The 20,687-nt window shown below is 38.1% G+C and overlaps 1 protein-coding gene and 1 pseudogene across 3 annotated transcripts in view; one reads left to right on the top strand and one right to left on the bottom strand.

The window, feature by feature from the left end:
• Positions 1-1,364: 1,364 nt before the first annotated feature.
• The window catches only part of DIS3L (DIS3 like exosome 3'-5' exoribonuclease), a 41,408-nt gene continuing 22,085 nt past the window's right edge, over positions 1,365-20,687 (bottom strand). Inside the window, exons 5-17 of one of the 3 annotated variants that reach the window (XM_037833629.1) lie at positions 20,454-20,630; positions 18,583-18,661; positions 17,472-17,651; positions 13,942-14,111; positions 12,752-12,913; positions 10,514-10,761; positions 9,850-9,942; positions 7,321-7,851; positions 5,818-5,972; positions 5,539-5,717; positions 3,908-4,053; positions 1,999-2,173; positions 1,365-1,912 (exon numbers count right to left, since the gene is read on the bottom strand). In XM_037833629.1, coding sequence (XP_037689557.1) covers positions 1,604-1,912; positions 1,999-2,173; positions 3,908-4,053; positions 5,539-5,717; positions 5,818-5,972; positions 7,321-7,851; positions 9,850-9,942; positions 10,514-10,761; positions 12,752-12,913; positions 13,942-14,111; positions 17,472-17,651; positions 18,583-18,661; positions 20,454-20,630 — 2,604 coding nt within the window. In that variant the 3' untranslated portion in view covers positions 1,365-1,603. Of the gene's footprint in view, positions 1,913-1,998; positions 2,174-3,907; positions 4,054-5,538; positions 5,718-5,817; positions 5,973-7,320; positions 7,852-9,849; positions 9,943-10,513; positions 10,762-12,751; positions 12,914-13,941; positions 14,112-17,471; positions 17,652-18,582; positions 18,662-20,453; positions 20,631-20,687 lie in introns of those variants that run through there. The other 2 variants (XM_037833631.1, XM_037833632.1) reach the window with 2 other exon arrangements.
• Positions 2,655-3,309, top strand: LOC119531870 (annotated as a pseudogene).

The raw sequence follows: 20,687 nt of genomic DNA on the forward strand, positions 1-20,687 counted from the left end.
TCTCGAGGCTTTAACAAAGTTTCTCATTGCAGTTTAGTTCTGCAGTTTATACTTTTGGTAAAATGTTTCTTTAAGTTTTCATATGTGTTTACATGTATTTTGAGGAGTCACTCTAATATTTAAGAGGTCACATGAAAGTCCTGTATATCGTGTGGCCCTCATAAATGCTAAGGAAATTCAAAGAATAGGGCATTGCTCCTTGGTACCTGACTAGGTGGAGAGGAAGCTGCAAAGTGAACTTTGAGGACTTAGGGAGGCTTCACAGGAGAGACCTTTTGAGTTGGTGGAGGAAATTCCAAGTATTGGGAAGAACGTGTAGAAAAGATTTAGGGAATAAAGATCTGGAAAAAGTGAATATGGTGCTAGAAGTGTTAGGGCTAGATGGTAAGAGGATCTCATTGGGGTTTCTTTCATGCCTGAGTTTATCATCTTGGTAGAGGGGTAATTACAGAGAAAGTACCTTATTGACAACCAAGTTAAAAGGTCTGGTTCTTGGTAGGATATTCCCACTTTGTGGGAGGAGGAGAAAGCTATTTTTTATGAACCAGGAGGCAGGGAGGAAGGTTGCCTTTTGTTGGAAAGACTAGGTTTTGTAAAGAAAAACTCACCTTTTTTACCTTTCTTCCCTTGGGGAAAGTGTGTAGTGATAATGCTAGTGATTTCCATCCACACAGCTGGCAGACAGGCATTTTGTTGTCTTCAGGCTTGCTAAGTGAGGATATGGGGAGGGACAAAAATGGTTTGGTTGAAAGGCCAGGAAGTTGAGTCCAAGGAGAACATTTTGGTGTGGGGGTGTGGTACATGGGCTTGCTGGGACTGCCACAGTGATAGGCAAAGATGCATGTGCATCAGAGGATTGTGGTTTATTGCTGCCAAAAGGGGACAAGCTAGAATATGTAGCCACTAAGTTTTTGTAGACTGTTTAGGACTCTGCCCACTCTCATGAACTGGATTAGAGATGACTAAGAGAAAGGTGAATTCGAATTAGAATGGCAAGGTAATGAGTTTCCAACAGGAGAAAGGCCAGTGCACTTGGGGCCTCCCAGCCTCATCATCTGTGGAGTACTCAAGAAAAATGGAAGGTTGGAAGGGAGGTTCAAGAGAACAGACCTCATGAGCTGTGTATCCCCACCCCACTCCCTATGGCCTGTCCCCAACCAGGGCTGTAGATAGGGGTGGAGCTGTGAATGAAATATGAAATAGGGACTTTTAAAGTGGACGGAACTACATTTTATTATCTGAAAGTGACTGAAAAGTTAATCTGACAGATGTCAAAGGGGCCTATGACCCAATTGGTCTAATGTAGCAATCACTGGAAAAAATTAAAACCTATTTTGAAAGAACTGATTTGAAACAAGACAATAAAAAATTAATTCTGGGTTTATTAAAAAGGGGTTAGTAACCATTTACTAACTGATTTACCATCAGTTTTCAGTAAAGTGACCTAATTACACTTTAATGCAACTTTGATTATGAGAAAACATTTTACAAACCCAATCCTGATCAACTAGAAATCTGGTGACAGAAAGTTACATGTTAATGTTGAAAAGATGGCAAAACATTGACTTAAGACAAAGTTTCTTTAATGAAGTAAGAGAATATTTCATATTCCATAATTGTTTGAAACATCCAGGAGAGCTAGGTCCTTTATCTCCTCTAGAAGCATGTACAGGCTTCTTCCCTTTGTTTGGCAATATTCTTGATATTCTTCCTGAATGACATTTACTTTGACTTCTTGGGCAAGCTGAGCTTCCTCCACAGATCTGGTTACTTCTTTCACCAGCTCACTCTTCAGCAAGAGGGGACTCTGATGAAAAAGTTCTACATTTGGTATCATGTATGGTTTGTTGCTTATTATTTCAAGCCTGATTGTATCCGAATGGCAACGTGAGGCCTGTACAGATATTCTTACCTATCATACGGAGAAAATGTGTATTACTAAATCACATTCTTTGTTCTTTACATTGAAAACAATACTTAATATATATACAGACTTACTGTTACATGGTCAAACAAACGGAAAGTCACAGATTCCCCTCCAGCTGTGGTAGAGGTAATTTTATTTTGAAATCGCTGAAGGGATCCTGGTTTCCATTCGGAATGGCTATCTGGGCCGCATGATATCACTAAACCATCTTTATTTTTTAGGTAAGCAGCACCTTTAATTCCAAACCTGAATTATGGACAGAATAAAAATCCAGAGATAAAGTATTCTTAGTTTGCAGATCTTATATACTTAACTAGAATGCTGGGGTTTCTGCTAGATTTATGAAAAACAAATCACTTTTCCTGTGATTTGCCCTCAAGTATTTCACCTTTGCAGATGGAAACAAAATATTTTGCTATGTAAGAAAGTAAAATTCTATCGTAAAATGCAAACATGGCACCAGTATAACCCAGGCCATATAGCTAAGGGGACAGTGGCAGTGATGCAGGCTCTGCCAAGGTCAAAAGTCACCATGCTGAGGGTGGCATGGAGGGCTCTGCATTCGATTTGGATCCAGACAGTGACCCAGGCCTCAGGCTGTGGGTGGGAGGAAGTGGTAGGCTTCTTTCTGACCAGTAGGGCCTGCAGCATTGAGGTCTCTTGGCCACCCGCAAATATGCCATCCAGAAACCAGTCCACCCAGCCAAGTTAATGACCCAACCCTTCCACACTGCTCAAAGACTACTAGAATGTCGCTGGAATTGAAAAAGGTTGATGTGAAAAGACTTCCAGTCTTTGGAAATGGCCAACCGGAAGGACAAATTAAAAATCAAGCAAGAGTGGTTAGGTCACGGCAAACCCTGAGGACATTAGCTCCCCGGAAGCTCGAGTTGTTGCCCTGAATGTCAAGATCCTCGATTATGAAGAACACATGCAGAAACGTCGAAAGGGCAAAGTCCACAAGCACTATGCTGGTGCACATCTACCAGAGGAAGAAGATGCTCAAAAACCTCCATAAGACTATGATGTCTTCGAGAAGATTTGCAAGGAGCTGGGGATTGATTACACCTGTCCCCCTCTGTACTACCAACCAGTCTGCAGCCACTGGGTGATCAAGGAGGTTCTGTGCATTCAGGTTTTCCAGGAGGCTCAAGAGCTAACAAAGCAAAACTAGGCCTTAAAAGCTGCAGTAGCAGCCCAGAAAAGCAGCCAGAGTTGCCTGGAGAGCCCTTCTGAAGTCAGACCAGAGTCATTCAAAGAAAAGCAATCAATTCTGTTAAAATTATTAGTTTTTCTGCCTTGAAGACTGATAGGAGAGAAGATGGGTTCCTTTTGGCATGACGAGAAGAAAAAAGAGGAGGAAAAAGAGGAGGAGGTGAAGGAGCAAGAATTAATTTCATTCAGCTCTGGGATCCCAGGGTTGTCTGAGGCAGAGTCCTTCCTTGTCTTCACACATCACAAGGGGAGAGGCTCACATAATGACCTGCTGTCATTGTCAGGGTGGCATGTGTTTCAGTGAAGGCTAGGTTGAGCACAAGGCAGCACAGGAGGGGAAGCTGGCTGGCCACTGGGGAAGGAGGGTCAGGTGTAGGAGCTGTTTTCTACACTGGGTTCTAAAGGATGAGCAGGAGTTCACTGGGCAGAGAAGTGGAGGGAAGGCATCCCAGGCAGAAGGAACTGCAAGTACAAAGCTAAACAGCTCTACAAGTACTTGTATTCAGAGAGCAGTGAGGATTGGAAGTAAAGCTTGAAAGGGGGACTAGAAAAAAAAATTTATCCTAAGACTGATACAGATGTACTAAAGTCCAATCTACTTCATACATATATACTGAATTATATATTACATTATGTACATATGGTAACTTTATTTATAATTGCTAAGATAAATATTTTAATAAATAAATTGACTATACTATTTGTCTTCTAGACTTTTAGTTTACCTATGATTTCTTATTAACCATTGTTTTAGATGTAACATACCTTGGTATAAATACAAGCACACCATTTGTTCTAATTGAATAAATGACACCATCAGTTATGCAGCGCTCCTCAGTTTCAGGGTCTTTGTCTTTAAAATACATGCACTGGAAGAGCTCAGTAGACTGCTTCTGAGAATGCTGTGCTGCCTGTAAGAAGAAGCACAGCCCCAAAACATGATGAAGACTTTCCTTACATTCCCAGAAGAAATATGGAATTCATTTTCCCATGGAAACAATATATTTACAAAGGTTAGTCTATAAAACAATACACACAGAATGTATTATTAAATCAATTTTGTAGGAACCTAATCCTCCCATATTACCCCATCAAAAATGTCTTAGAAAATTAATTCTTTAAGAAAACAATCCGTTTGTTATTTAGAACTTGTTAATAGTTCATCAAATTAGAGACTGGGAAACTTGGGAAATGCTCATTTCAGGTAGAGGAAAAGTATCTCACTTATATCTTAACTTTATTTTCTAGTCAGCTCTACCAAAATCCTGTTGGTGTTAGTATAAACTAGTACTACTGTTTTGAAGAGCAAATTTAATAATATGTATTAAAGTTTTATTTGTGTACATCTTTGACTCAGCAATCCCATTTCTAAGAATTTATGCAGTCAATAATCTGACATGTCCGTAAAAGTGGATACACTAGGATGACTAAACTGGAGTTAACAAGAACAGTATTGTGCAGTTAAACCCCCTGCAACCATGGAAAGCTCTGTACCTGCACTGCACAGAGGTAGGCACCAGCCACAGACAGCTATCAAGCATGTGAGATGTGGTTAGTATGACTGAGGAATTGAAATTTTAATTTTATTTAATTTTAATTAATTTAAATTTAAATAGCAAAAGTGGCTAGTGGCTACAATACTGCATATGATAGAACTAGAACATTGGGTGATACAGAAAACTAGAAACTACCTAAATGTCTAACATTTCATAAATAGTTTTAAAAAAAAAAAAAAAAAATCCACGGGACTACCCAATACAGCAAACCCTAGGATAAACCATGGACTATAGTTAATAGTATAATTATAAAAAGGTGCTTTCATCAATTGTAACAAATGTACCACACTACTACAAGGTGTTAATAATAGGGTGGTATACAGGAACCCTATATTTTATGCATGATTTTTCTGTAAACCGACAATGCAGCTTCTTAAACGATATATTTACATGGTATGCTATCAACAACAGGTGTGTTGTTAAGTGGAAAAAGGAATTTCAAACAACAGGTATGGAATGAGATTTTTATAAATAAAAATACTAAGATTGTCTGAAATTGTTAATAATGGGTATCTCTGGGTGGTGAGATGATGGGTGATCTTTACTGCCTTCTTGTCATTCCAATCTCCTACTTTATAAATTGTATATTTATGTGTTGCCTGAACTTTTGTGTGTCTACATTTTGGGAAAAAAACATCTAACCCATTGTCAAATCCCCCAAATCCACATGAATCACCTTAGACCATTTGGAAATGTACTGAGAGCTCCTTGACAAACTATAATTTTTCATGTTATTACAGGAATTTGCTAGAATATCTGGTACTTCATTCTGCTACATTATAAAGCTGATAGTCTCTTAGAAAAAGAGACAATGAGTAAGAGAATTTAAAATACCCTTACTCGGTTTCTGTTGTTGATGTGTCTGCATAATTCCTCAAGATCTTTGTTGCTGAATAAATTTTCCTTAATTTCCATTTTCTTATCTTTTGAAATGGCTGCCATTAATAATCGGTGCACTATAATATCTGAATATCTTCTTATTGGAGAAGTGAAGTGGGTATATTTATCTAATGCAAGACCTTTAAAGGAAACCAAAAAGATGAAATAAACAAAAAAATACACTTTTTTAAAGAACTTGTTCAAGGTTATGGCTGCACACAAGACAATTTCCTCACTCACCGTAATGATGAAACTCCTCCTCCGCGCACGCCCCCGTGGAGAAGTAGCGGGCGTTAGACATGGCCTGTGTAGCCATCGAGCGCAGCAGCCTGTTTACAATGGGATCGTTGGGGTCATTCGCATTATCCAGAGAATCAGCCAGTGTTTTATTGGACCTGACAAAGAACGGAAAAACATTTATTTAGTCCCAAGCGGTAACTTACATATCAGAACCCTGAGGAGAACCCGTCACTCATCAGGCTGAATACTGTCATCTGCCAGTAGTTAAATGATTTTGAACACATTTCAGAAGCAGCTCTTTACACCTACAGAAATCTAGTTTGCTTGTAAGGTTTAAACACAAACAGCGTATCCAAATTTAAATAAATTTCTTAAGCAGTAAAGAGTAATGTGCTGACACCTACTATGCTAAGTTAATGGTTGGCACATAGTCAAATACTTGATGAACTGAATTCTTAACTCCCTTAACATTAAAAATCCTATATGAGTCAAAGAATGGATTTTTTTTTTTAAATCAAGAATTACTGAGCCCAAGGGAATTAAAAAATGAAACTAACCCTGTAATATACAAATAAAAGAAACCTAAATTGGTTTTCTCTCAAAGACAGAGGGAGAAAGGGAGGGAAAGAAGAAACATTCTATTTATTTACCCTCAATGATAATAATAAAAATAAAAAACAAGGAATATAAAATTAAAATTATCATAATTCAGTTTTATACTGTGGCTGGCTATGAGAGTGATCACTAACACGAGCTGTCAAATTTGGCAGACTGGATTAAAATCCCGGCTCTGCCCCTGACTAGCTGTTTATTTAAATCATAGGCAAGTTACTTAACTGCTCTGATCTTAATTTCCTTATCTGTAAAATATGAATGATACTATATCACTTCATAGCGCTATGTAAGCAGGATGTCTGAAAGCTCTTAGCACATGTGCCTGACAGACAGCGCTCAACCAATGACCACCAAACAAACCAAAAGATACTATCACCTAAAGATGGAGGTGAAAATAATTCATTTTGATAGATAAAACAAAGAAGGTGTTTTAATTAGCACCTATGATTTGACAACAAATATTTTTAAGATCTTCTCTACATTATTTTTAATGGGGGAAATATTTTATCCTGGAAGTGGGGTGTTAATACATCTAATTTTATGAAGTGATGGTATAAATTTACCATCTGGGTCATATCTTATGATAATGCCACAGCACTATGCTACATTTTAAAAGTATTGGAATAAAAAGGATTATTTCTTGTTTTTTGCCTATGGTAAATTAAATCCAGGGCAACAGGTTCCCTACTTATGTATTCCAAATTGTAGTGGGGTCAAATTATGCCTAAATGAACATGTTTGAATTTTAAATTTCTATACTTAACGTATTATAGTAAGTGAAGAGAGCCAGGAAGTTTTCTACTCTTGGTCAAAGATTTGGCTGCCACATCATAAAAACAGGTGTAGAACACTCCCTTCTATTCCTCTGCCCCCTCAAAAGATAAATACCGTGTATCTATGGAGAAGCCTTTTGCCTTAGCACATTCCCGGAGTTCAGAAAAAAACTCCTGGTGTGGAGGAGGGTGTTGGCGCAACAAGGCCTGATGAGGGAAACTCTCCCAGATCTTCTTTGCTACCCAGTGGTTGGCCAGGATCATGCATTCAGCCACCGTCTCATGTACTTCCAGGGGCTGCTTGGGGATGAGGTCATGAATGTTCTTTTTTTCATCTAGCTGTACACGGACCTCCACCCCCTCAAGTTCCAGGGCACCACAACTGTCTCGTTTAGCTCGGACGTGGCGAGCGATGTCGGTCAGTTTTCCAATTGCCCACACTAACTCCTCCAGCCTGTCTTGTCTGTTCTTCTCATCCAAGTCTTTGAATTCTGGAAGATCATCAACAATACTGAAGTTTCCATCCAGTAGTTCCTGGGCTGCTTCATAGAACAGTTTGTATGCTGATTGAATAATAGTTCTGCCATACCAAACTTTCTTAATTTCATAGGCTTTGTCCAATTCCCACATGACACTTACAGCATACCTACAAAACCAGCAACATTGACAATATCACTATTCAATTCTACCATTTTTTGAAGCAAGCAGAACCTGACCCTAAACGTAACTTGAAAGAAATGACATTGCTACAGGTTTCAGGTCCAATGTTTCAATCCAATCACTCTACCACTACATCAAAAATGTTTTAAATTAAAACAACAAAGTCAGACTAGGTTCTGCTGAGCCCTGAATAAATATGAAATGAGTGCACATGAGATGTTACAAACCCCACCTTACAATTCTCCATTTTGATCAGAATAGTTTGGCACAGATAAAGTCAAGACCATTTGGCTCCCCAGTAAAGGAGAGCAGATTTCAGATCCTACAGGATGACACTGAAGTAAGTTTTTAGCCTTGATAGTAGACTAATTAGCAAAAAAAAAAGGCATTTAGTAGTGAAACACTTCACCACCAAATCACTCTATTTAAAAACATACACAACCTGAAACTGTTGAACTGTAATGTAGTATTCTTGATTCTTGAGGATGATTTTAAAACAATATAGCTTACATGGTGCGACCATGTGATTGTGAAAACCTTGTGGCTCCCACTCCCTTTATCCAGTGTATGGACAGATGAGTAGAAAAATGGGGACAAAAAGTAAATGAATAATTGGGGAGAGGAGAGGTATGGGATGTTTTGGGTGTTCTTTTTTTACTTTTATTTTTATTTTTTGGAGTAATGAAAATGTTCAAAACTTGATTGTGGTGATGAACGCACAACTATATGATGATACTGTGAACTGATTTTACACTTCGGATGACTGTATGGTATGTGAATATTGCAATAAAATTGCATTAAAAATATATAAAATGTAAAACTCATATAAAAAACAAAGGGCTAATTTTCCTAAGATGTAAAGAACTCTTTCAATTCAATTAGCAGTAGGTCAAGAATCCAAAAGAAAGATGGGCAAAGAACATGAAGTAGTCCACAGAAAAGGACACATAAATGACTCAAACATACAAAAAAGATTTTTAACTTTATGCCTAGCAAGAAAAATGTAAATGCAAAACACCCTAAGATACCATTTTTCGTTTATCAAATTGGCAAAGATAAAAATACATATAACATATTGTGTTGGCAAGGCTGTGGGGAAAAGCACTCACAGTAATAGTGGGAATATGATTGGTGTAACCTCCACAGAGAGCAATTTGATTGTATCCATCTGAACATAAATGCATGTACCTTTTGACATAGTAATCACTTCTAGGAATTTATCCTTCAGATATACCATACTTGTAAAAAATATGAAATGACCTATGTTCAAAGTATTTCAGTACAGCTTTGCTGTACTAGCAAAAGATTGGAAACAACCCAAATTTCCTTAGATAAATGACTGATATTACTGTGGAATGATCTTCAAGATGCATTATTAGTTTTTTTTTTTAAAAAAGCAAGATGCTTAGCAGTATATATATATAATGCCACCATCTGTGTAAGAAAGACAGACCACATGTCCATATTTGCTTGTGTGTGTGTATTATATCTGGAAAAACACACGATAAATTGTTAACTGAAGGAGAGTGGTAAATAACTTTTTGAACCTATGAATTTTGGACCATGATTTAGTTACCTATTCAAAGATAAATACTAACTTTACACCAACCAACAAACATAACCTTCCTAAATTCATGATCCTCATGCAAAACAGCAACAACCAAGGAATAAATATGCACAAAGCTATATGCATTTATTCCCAGAGTTTAGCTAACTTTGAAAAGCTAACAACAGAGAGAGAAACAGCCTCACAGAGAGAAAAGAGGAGAAGAAGGGAAGGAAAAGCTAGAGAAATAAAGCTGCCTAGACTTAAATGATGCAGAGGGGTATAGAGCATACAGAGGGAAAGCAGGGGTGGGCATGTGGGTGGTAAAACACTATGAGAAAGAAGAGGCGAAAAGCCAGAAGCAGGGAGCATCAGGCACTGCAGAAGGACCAAGACAGGCTCTTAAGGTAAAGATAATAAACAAACTAACAAACTCACCTATCTACGCCTCCCAGGAGGGAACATAAATCAGCACTGAGGACAGGGGGCAGCATGTCATAGCGGCGATCTGCTAAGTAGTAAGTGGTAGCCCTGTGGATGACACATGCAGGCAGGTAACCTTCAGCAACAAGACACAGAAATGCTGACTGCCAGGGCTACAGAGAGGTAAACGGCCAATTCCTCAGTACAAATTCCCCAAGGCTTTTTCTTAAAGTGCAGCAGACTGGGTAATAAAGTGATTCCCACATTCCCACTTTTCTAAATGATATTGCTTTAGGCTGAATATTCTTCCACTGATTTCAAAAAATAATCTTTCTTCAGTGACACGAATCTTTGTTATATAAGAAAAACTAAGAGTGTAATGATCTTGTATTTATATAAAATAATACTATATTACTTCATGAAAAATTCAATGCATTTCAACTTGGCAGGAAATGTGTGAAAAGGTTAAAAAAAAAAAAAGGAAAGGTAAATTGATCGAGGTACTAATTTTCTAAAAATAAAGGGGGTAGTGAACCTCCGTTTTCTTCTTCCTGGAAAGAATCTTCAGAATTGCACATATATGTGAAATCTTTGTTTTGAAAATCTGAGATCAGCACAGTTACAAAGTATATTATAGTCCTATATACTCAGTCATAATGCTGATTTCTAATAGCATTACCTTGTTCTAGCTTCAATATCAGTATAAGAATTTGGTGCCACAAAGTGTGTCACGTCTGCAATGTGGACCCCAAGTTCCAGGTTGCCATTACTTAAGGTTCTGACTGAGAGTGTGTCATCCACATCTTCACAACCTTCAGGGTCAATGCTGAATACAAGGTGGGTTTTCCTCAAGTCTTTCCGTTCTCGCTCTTCCTCAGGACTCACCTTCCAGGGATTTTCTGGTGTGTTGACTGGCATCTCACACATCTACACAAAGAAAGGCCAAATATTCAGTCATTCAGCACCACAAGTTTCTATAAAAATCTCCTCTCTATTATTCTCAATGTAACCTCTTAGAAAGTCCATTTATTCCCAATTACTGTCTGCAATCAACCTATGTTCACTGCTTTTAATCAATAATTATTTTTTTGAAGCCTAATATGCCTACACGCTGGAAAGCGCTGGAAAACAAATATGTGTCTACGCGCTGGAAAAACAAAGCAGAGTCAACACTAAAGTCCCCTGCCGCTAGGGAGCCCTACGTTCTAACAGGAAAGGTCCAACAACTTCCACCTGCCTCTTCAGTTATCAGGGCTGGAGAAAGAATAAAACGGGTGGTTTATAAAGAACACATCTTCCTCGTCTACAAATGATCCGTTTCTTTAAATATCATTGAATTTTTAATTCAAGTCAAGCCTTGAAAAAAAAAAAAACCAGCATGTCCCAAATACTAAAAGTTTACTCCTTCACCAAGTGTCAGTAAGGATGTGGAACAGTGGGAATAATCATGCATTGCTGGTGAAAATACAAAATGGTACAATCACTTTGAAAAAGTCCAGCAGTTTCTCATTCAGTGAAACATACAAATACTCTAAATCAGCAATTCCATTTATCCAATAGAAATGAAAACATATGAAAGATTAATTAAAAAATGTTCAATGCAGCTTTATTCAAAGTAGAAAAAAAACTGGAAATAATTCAGAAATCCATCAACAGGTGAATGGATAAAAATCGGGGCATATACACACACACAATAAGAGTACTACCCAGCAATAAAAAGAAGTACTGAAACACACACATACACACACTGTTTACTCCTTAAAGATAATTTTAAAAGGACCAATCTAGGGTATTTTCTCTCCATTATTACCTGTCTAAGCTAATAATTTGCAGTTAAATAGACTAAAAGGGAAGAGAAAATTCTAGTCCTATGATGTCTAATCCACATTTTATTGTATTCTAACATTTTCACTAACAGCTGCCAAACAAACCAACAAATAATTTCTAGAAACTGTTAAGCATAAACATTTAATAATTTAAAATATTTTATTATTGTAGCTACTATGCTGTCAAAAACTGTAAAGAAAATAAGAACACCCATACACTCTTGATGGCAATGTAAACTGGCCCATTTTTACTGGAGAACAATCTGCCAATATATAACAAAAGCTACTTGAATTTTTTATGCCCTTTGATTTGGTAAACTCACTTTAAGGATTACACTCCAAGGAAATGATCAAAAAGAAAAAAAAAACACCAATGTCTATAAAAAATTTTTTTAATAGTACTGAAACATTAAACTGAGGAATGCTTAAGCAAACTAGGGTACATCAATACACAGCAATTTGCCATGACTATTAAAAGTAAGTAGGCTATGTCAATATATAGAAATAATTTTAAGTGAAAGAAGCAGAACGCAAAATAGAATGGGCATATTACAAATGAAGTGATGTAAGAAATAAGCTTTTTTTAATAAACAAGATTTATGGGGATTTTAAAAGATTATAAAGTAATGGAAATAGTTGATGCTTTATGTTTATGGGATTTTTGTTTTCTGTAAAGACTACAAAAACTGTTTCATAACAAGCATGATTTCTTGACCAGATGTATGGAACCCAGGACGCTGTTCTCTGCTGCTTTATGCAGGCTCTGGTTGAATGGTTCTGGCAGAGAGTGGAGCTCAGGAGGGTACCCCTGTAGTTGCTGGGCATGGATGTACAACAAGACTTCAACATACCATTTCTGAAAGGAGTTGGAAAATGTAGAAGTTGAAAGCTATGAGTCTGGAGGAAAATAATTCTGAACCTGAATCTGACTTCAGTTTGGCCCAAAGAGGAGTGAGAGTTTTTGCATGATCTGTGACTTTAGACAGTGGTTTGTTATATAATAGAGAGATTTTTCTTAATGATGAAACAAAAAACCAGAAAAATAAAAGGAAAATATGCAAAATGTCACTAGACCAAAGATCAACTCTGACCTGAGCTTCTGAGAAAGGAACAACTGAAATGCTGTTTTCCACCAAGATGGTTGCAATTTCCCCTTCCAGATCTCCAATTCTTCCTAAAACCCGCACAAAATGTCCATTTGGGTACACGGATGTTGACTCCCAGGAATCGATGCGCACTACCACCCTGAAGTCCTGCACAAAGGGGAAAAGTGAACTATTACCCTATCACCAGGAGGTAAGTGGGTCAGTCAGAGACATCAAAGAAACAAGAGTTAAACAGCAAGTTCCAAGGAGAGTGACCAATTTACAAATAGTGGTTGTTGGACTTTTGTTTGTGTTTGTTTCTTTCGATTTTACTGAGTAGCCACATGGTATGTAAAAGCCAATTGTAATACATTCTAGTTAACACTTGTGACACAGGAGAAAAACCCAATTATACACAGTTCAAATTAAACCTTAAAACAAAAATGTCAATTTTTTTATGTAGGGGAGTTACTGTCTAATTTCTTTTAAGTCTTCAGGCATCTTTGGTGGGAAAGAGGGGACCTGTGTGAACTGAACCCCCACTGCCCAAGAATTCCAGCAAACCATGGAGATGGAAATCATAATAGTTGCAAATGGCCTTAGAGAGGCTGCAACAAGGCTTCTAGATGTAAAGCTACACAATGACCAGGAAACTGGCTGGGGACATTGTACTTTAGTGTCTCATTTACAATCTGCAAAATATCAGGTGAATTAAATTGTGCAATGCTTACACTCTACACCACAAGTAAAGGTTAATTTCTAACTTTCTTGTGTATGTCTTCTCTCCAGTGCTACATTCCTTTACGGATAATCGATTCTGTGAAGTAGCACTATATCATCCCTATAGGGCAGAGTGATCGTATTTCTATATCGCTTGCTGGAAGAAAGCTTGTTAGTGTTGGCAAAGGGTATCTATTGAAAGTTTCTGTGTTGGACAGCTGGATAATGTATGTTCTCTCTGGTCGTCCTACACAGCTCTTTCTAGGACAGTTTCTCTCTGGCCTTCATTTATTAACCAAGGACTACTTAATAGATGGTTCTTATATATTTAGAATTTTAAAAAACAGTAAGTAACTCAGAATGCCAGGTGTCATCAATAATTTATCCTCGCTTATGCAAAGGAATTAATGATGTTTCCTGGTACTTCTTGAAAGTTGGCAAAAACAAGAGAAGAGTAGAAGTACAATATCAGCTACCTGGAGGGCCTCTGCTTGCTGAGTGCTAATACGGATTTTGGGAATTCTGTAATCCCAAGGTGTTACTAGGATTTTCTGAGCATTTTTGCCCTGAGATTGAACCTCTTCTTTGGATGGAAATGTCACCACATAATCCCGCCAGTTCTTCTGAAGGATGCCCACCACTCTGCCTTTGGAGAAACAAAACAAAGCATCAAATGGTTAGATGTCACTATTCTGGACTCTGACCAATTCTGCAATAAGGAATAGAACTAGAAAAGCAACATCCCATTTTTTTTAAGCACATCCATACAAGTAAAGAGATGGTTAAAGATATATATATATTTGCCTTCTTAGCATTTATTTTTAAGATGCACAATTATTTATAACATTGTCGGTATACCCTTTCTTCTGTGGGACCTGATGTGAGAGAGAATCCATTTATCGCACTTTCTCTTTGGCTCTCACTTTATCAATCTCAGGTTTAGGTAGGTTGGGAAGTCAATGGCTTTCACTCCTTTTTAACCCATGCTCTCCACCATCCACTTTCACTATCTCTCCTGCGTTTTTCCACCAAACATGATAATTTATTATCATTATATACAGACATTATATACAGAAAAGTATAAAAATTATAAGTCTGATGCACAACACTGAATCATCAAAGCCAAGAAAAAAACAAAATTTAATAATTAAAAGTACTATCTCCTGCTAGGTGTGCCTAAAATTGTGCCTAAGAGTCTCCCCCTGAGTGCCTCTTTGTTGCTCAGATGTGGCCCTCTCTCTCTAGCTAAGCCAACTTGGCAAGTGAAATCACTGCCCTCCCCCCTACATGGGATCTGACACCCAGGGGAGTAAATACCCCTGGCAACGTGAAGCATGACTCCCGGGGAGGAATCTAGACCTGGCATCATGGGATGGAGAACATCTTCTTGACCAAAAGGGGGAAGTGAAAGGAAATGAAATAAGCTTCAGTGGCAGAGAGATTCCAAAAGGAGCTGAGAGGTCACTCTGGTGGGCACTCTCATGCACAATACAGACGACCCTTTTTAGGTTCTAATGAATTGGAAGAACTAGCAGTAAATACCTGAAACTATCAAACTACAACCCAGAACCCATGAATCTTGAAGATGATTGTATAAAAATGTAGCTTATGAGGGGTGACAATGTGATTGGGAAAGCCATATGGACCACACTCCCCTTTGTCCAGTGTATGGATGGATGAGTAGAAAAATGGGGGCAAAAAAAAGAAAAAAGACACCCAGTATTCTTTTTTACTTTAATTGTTCTTTTTCACTTTAATTTTTATTCTTATTATTTTTGTGTGTGTGGTAATGAAAATGTTCAAAAATTAATTTTGGTGATGAATGCACAACTATATAATTGTCCTGTGAACAACTGAATGTACACTTTGTATGACTGCATGGTATGTGAACATATCTCAATAAAATGGAATTTTAAAAAAAGAAAAAAAAAAGAAGAGGCAAGCTTGCATAAAATTTACACTAGTATGCTCTCTGCACACATCTAATTAAATGAGTCAGCCTGTTTTTCAACAGTTTCCACATTACTGTTTTATTATTACTATTCTAAAGGTCCTTTGCAGGTAAGAAGAAAAGAGAAACAAAAACACTCGTAGAAAAGGGGGAAAATGATTAAAAAAAAAAAAAAAAGTACTATCTTTCCTATTGTATGTTACCATTAATGTGAACTCTGTGAAAAATGTAAAATAAATGTCTTATATTGTAGAATGTGGGGGACCTAGAGATAGACAGCAACTAGTGAAACAGGAACGATAATCTAATTAGAACAGACAAGATATGGAGAATAATCTTAATGATATGGGAATGCTCAGGAATGACTATGGTTTGTTAATTTTTGTGGGGTATGATAGGAACATGTTGGAAGCAATGTAGTTACTTTAAGTTATTTGTTTTTCTTATTCTTTTGTTTTGTTTGAAATGCTTTTTTTTTTTAATTTTTTGATAAATAAAGTTAAAAAAAAAAGTGATCTCTCTCTTTTTTTTTTCACAAATATCTATTGAGCCCCTACCAGGTACAAAGCCCGGTTCTAGAATATATATCAGCTACCAAATCAGACAAAGTCCTTGATTTCTTGGAGTTTACATTCTAGTTCAGGTACCTTTAGGGTTAGGAATCGGTCTCTCTCTACACACACACACACTATATATAGTGTGTGTGTGTGTGTGTGTGTGTGTGTGTGTATATATATATATATATATATATATATATATGAGGTAATGATAATTGCTAAGACAGACACTAAGTAGGGTAAACTGCCCAAGGTGATAGACGGCCAGAAGTGGCAGCTATTTTAAATAAAGTGACATCTGAACAGAGTTGAATGAAGTGAGAAAAGAGGCATGAGGCTGTTTGGGGAAAGCTTGTTCCAGGTGGTGGAAAGAACAAGTAGGTCAGTGTGGCTGGAGCCAAATGATGAAGGAGAAATAAGGCAGCTTGAGCTTGTGGGACCTGGTAGGTTGTGGTAAGGACTTAGGATTTTATTCTGAGAGACAGAGGAAGCAGCCAGTGGAGAGTTTTGAGCAGAGACATGACAGGACCTAACTCATTTTCACTAGGATCACCATGGCTCCCGTGTGGAGAAAAGTCAACAGGGGAACAAGGGTGGAAGCAGGGAGATCAGTGAGGAGTCTCTTGTGAGAATCCAGCCAAGGGGTGCTAGTGGGCTGAACTGGGAGAGTCGTGATGGAAGTGTGGGAGGTGGCTGAATCCAGGTCAGATGCAAAAAGTTAAGAGGTGACAGAAAGAAAGAGTCAAGTCAAGGATAATTCCAAGGCCTGTGGCTTGACGAACTCTAAGAATGAAACTGCCATTTACTGAGCTGGGGAATACTGGGGGAGGAGCAGGTTTAGGGGTAGAAATCAGAGGTTTGTTATTAGGAATGTTAAGTTTGAGATGCCTCTTAGACCTCCAGGGGGAAGATGCCAAATAGATGGTTAAGTAGACAAAACTGGAGGCTGAGGCAGGGGTCTCAGCTGGAGATATAAGGCCAAAGACTGAATGAGATCTAGGGGAGAGTAGAGAGAATAAAGCCAGAGCAGAGCCCCAGGGCATACAAGACAACAAGATGGAGAAGAACCAGCAAAGGAACTGAGAAGGAGCAACCAGTCGGGTAAGAGAAGAACCAAGAGAGTGTGGGCTCCCTCCCCAAAGCCAAAGCAGGAAGGAGTGATCCACCTGTCAAATGCCGCTGACAGGTTACAGAAGAAAAGGACTGAGAACTGACCCTGTTTCATAGCCTTGCCATAAACTGAAGTAGAGAAAGGGGGTGGCAGCTGGAGGGGATGTGGGAACCCAGGGAGGGTTTTGGATTTTGTTTTAAGATAAGAGATATTACAGCATATTTGGGTGCTGATGAGAAGAAAACAAACCTGAAGAGAGGGGAAATGGATAATGTACCAAAAGAAACGATCTATTAATAAATGCAGTTTTTCTGGATTTTTAAGGAGAGGAAAAATAGACATTCTGGGGGGAAAATGGATAACAGGGTGACTTTCCAGCTGGCTCACCTGTAGGCATGGGCTCACTCGGGGCCTCTCCGGAGGCCTTGTCCTCACTGTCATTCTCACACAGGGCTGCTGTTCTTCCTTTCCATTCATTTTTAGGGAGCAGTTCCACAACTACCATGTCGCCATGAATCGAGCGGTTTCGAGCCTTCATCCCATGGATTAGGATATCACTGACTAAATCTGTGTTTAGATAGCAAAGAGAGACCCCATAATACTGCACCAGAAGGCCATTTCAGACATAATATATTTGACATCTAATCAGCATTCCTGCAAAATAAAAGCTTCCTCCCTTCAAAGATGAAGACAAACTTCTTTTGTTCTTCAGGTCAGGATGAAGAAATGCTGCATCACCCCCATGTCATGTTACGTAAAGCGCTTTCCTAAGGGCCACCTCAATCATCTTTGAAAGTAGTTAGGGGTTCCTTGCATGAAACTACCTAAGCCTATACTGGAGCTCTGTCACACCCCGTCAGAAGCCCCCACAGCCAAGGTATGATTAGCCAATTGATGAACCAGAGATGCTGAAGGACTGACAGGGACTATTCAGATGAACAAAAGCCCATAAAAAGCCAGTTTCTCATTTCCTCCAACCCAGCCATACTCCTTTGACTACCAGATTTTTTTTTTAACCCTGTCACTGCAGAATGAAGAACTACAATCTATGATGATATAAATTATTTATACATTTATTTTTATTACTATTTTTATGCTTTTATTAAGGCAATATAGCACACAGACTCTGGAGCCAGACTGCCTCTGCTGCAAGTTCAGTTCCCCCACTTCCTAGTGTGTGACCCTGGGCAGGTTACTTTGTACTTTTGTTTCCTCAAATGTAAAATGCAGAAAACAATAACAATAATAGTACCTCTATTAAGTACTTAGAACAGTACTTGATATATTGTAAGGACTCAATAAAAGAATTAGCTATTAGCTAAAATCAGAAATTACAGGCAAAAAAAAAAGAAGAAAATTAACCACCACCCATGATCTCACCCATCAAGGTGTACAGGGGGATATATGACATGACAATTTCAACTCTGCTTTCTTCATTATAATATCAGAATGAAAAAATTCTGATATTATGTAAATTTATGTAAAACTTATACTGCACCTGAATCTTTACTGCTAGCTCCTTGAAGTCGAACAAAAGCTTCTATTTGTGCTCTGTGTTTGTTGACACTCAGAATTCCCTGAAATCATAACAAAAAATCAATGTGTGGTACATGTACATGGGTATTCCAAGCAGCACTATTTATAACTGCCAAGAGGTGGAAGTAGCACAAATTTCCATCAACAGATCAATAAACAAACTGTTGTATATTCACACAATGGAATATTATTCAGCCCTAATAAGGAATGAAGTTCTGATTGATACATGTCACAACATGGATGAACCTTGAAAACACCATGTTGAGTAAAAGAAGCCAGGCACAAATGGTCACATATTATGATTCCATTTATATGAAATATTCAGAATAGGTAAATCCATAGAGACAGAACACAGATTGGTGGTTGCCATGGGCTAGCAGGGGGTGGGGGTGTGTGTGTGGGATTGGCAAGAAACTTCTTAAAGGATACAGGGTTTTATTTTGGAGTGATGAAACTGTTAGAGGCAGAGTTTGCCCAATATTGTGAATGTACTAAATGCCACTGAATTGTTCACTTTAAAATGGTTAATTTTTTTTATTCATTTTTAATGAGATATATTCACATACCATGCAGTCATGCAAAGCATACATTAAGTTGTTCACAGTACCATTATATAGTTGTGTTCATCACCAAAATTAATTTTTGAACATTTTCATTACCACACACACAAAAATAATAAGAATAAAAATTAAAGTGGAAAAGAACAATTAAAATAAAAAAAAACATTGGGTGCCCTTTTTTTTTTTGCCCCCATTTTTCTACTCATCTATTCATACACTGGACAAAGGGGTGTGTGTTCCATATGGCTTTCCCAATCACACTGCATTATAAAATGGTTAATTTTATATTATGTGAATTTCAACTCAGTAAATTAATTATTTTTTTAAATCAATGTGAAAAATTTCTTTTCCACTAGGTTTACCTTCAGAAGATAAAAATTGTATGAAAATATTCCCATAATATTCTTACAAGGTTTGTGATCCTTTTCTTTAAGAATAACATTCATCACTAACATTTCTTTTGTCCAGAAAAAATACTAACATTTTGAACTACTCCTAGTCATAGCAAGTGCTGAAGGTGTCAGGATATATCTTCTTCCTCAAAATATCCTCCTAGGAATGCTGCACACTTTACCATCACGTTTGAAGCATTAGCCTCTGTAGGTATGCTCATTTAAAACACCCATACTTTCCACCTGCATAAAAATCACCCAAGATGCTTGTAAACTCCATGATGGAAGAGTTTTTTTATCTCGATTTTGGTGGTGCTTATGCAAATCTACACATGATAAAATTGCACAGTACATACGCACACACACACGACTGCTTGTAAAACTGCTGAAATCTAAATAATGCTTTTATCAGATTCCCTCCCAAGACCATGGTAGTATCAGGATTCTGGGGCCTGCGGAGATTGCGAAGGGGCCCTTAAAGGGGTTGGAAAAATGGCAAAGGAGTAAAGAAGCTAAATTTCACCAATTTAACATATTCCTAAAACTCCAGACCTTAATTTTAAAAATATGTTGTTTCCCTGGTGACAGGAGGCATTTACGAGGCTACTTCCACACTTCTCTTCTGTGATGCTTGACATGTAACACAATTAAGACGCATCATTATAGAGTGGCTTCAAACTGAACAGCCTATCTCTACAGGAAGAACGGCTCCCAGATCACCTTCCACGCTGACAGCCCCGCCTTGTCAGGCAGGAGGAGCCACCCTGACGTGATGCCTGTTTTGTTTACAGCCTCTGAAATTAGGGGCCTGTGGGAAGCAAGCGATGAGGGGAAGAAAAGACTGGCTGATCTTCACACTGATTCTTCATGGCCATCCTCACCTGGATATAGCGTCCAGATTTGATCCCAGCTTCCAACACTTCCAGGGGAAGATGCTCTGGATATTCTTTCCCGTGGCTCTCCAGACTCTCACTCTCTCTTTCTCGTCGAGACTGAAGGATAGAGTCACAAAGCTCGTGGGCGGCTTTTAAGTCAGGCCAAAAGTTCTCCAGGTAGTTCTGCATTTATTAAAGGCACAAGAAAACGATGATTCTTCATTATAGTAGCCGTACAAA

The sequence above is a fragment of the Choloepus didactylus genome, chromosome 4, assembly GCF_015220235.1.
Source record: "Choloepus didactylus isolate mChoDid1 chromosome 4, mChoDid1.pri, whole genome shotgun sequence".
NCBI lineage: Eukaryota > Metazoa > Chordata > Mammalia > Pilosa > Megalonychidae > Choloepus > Choloepus didactylus.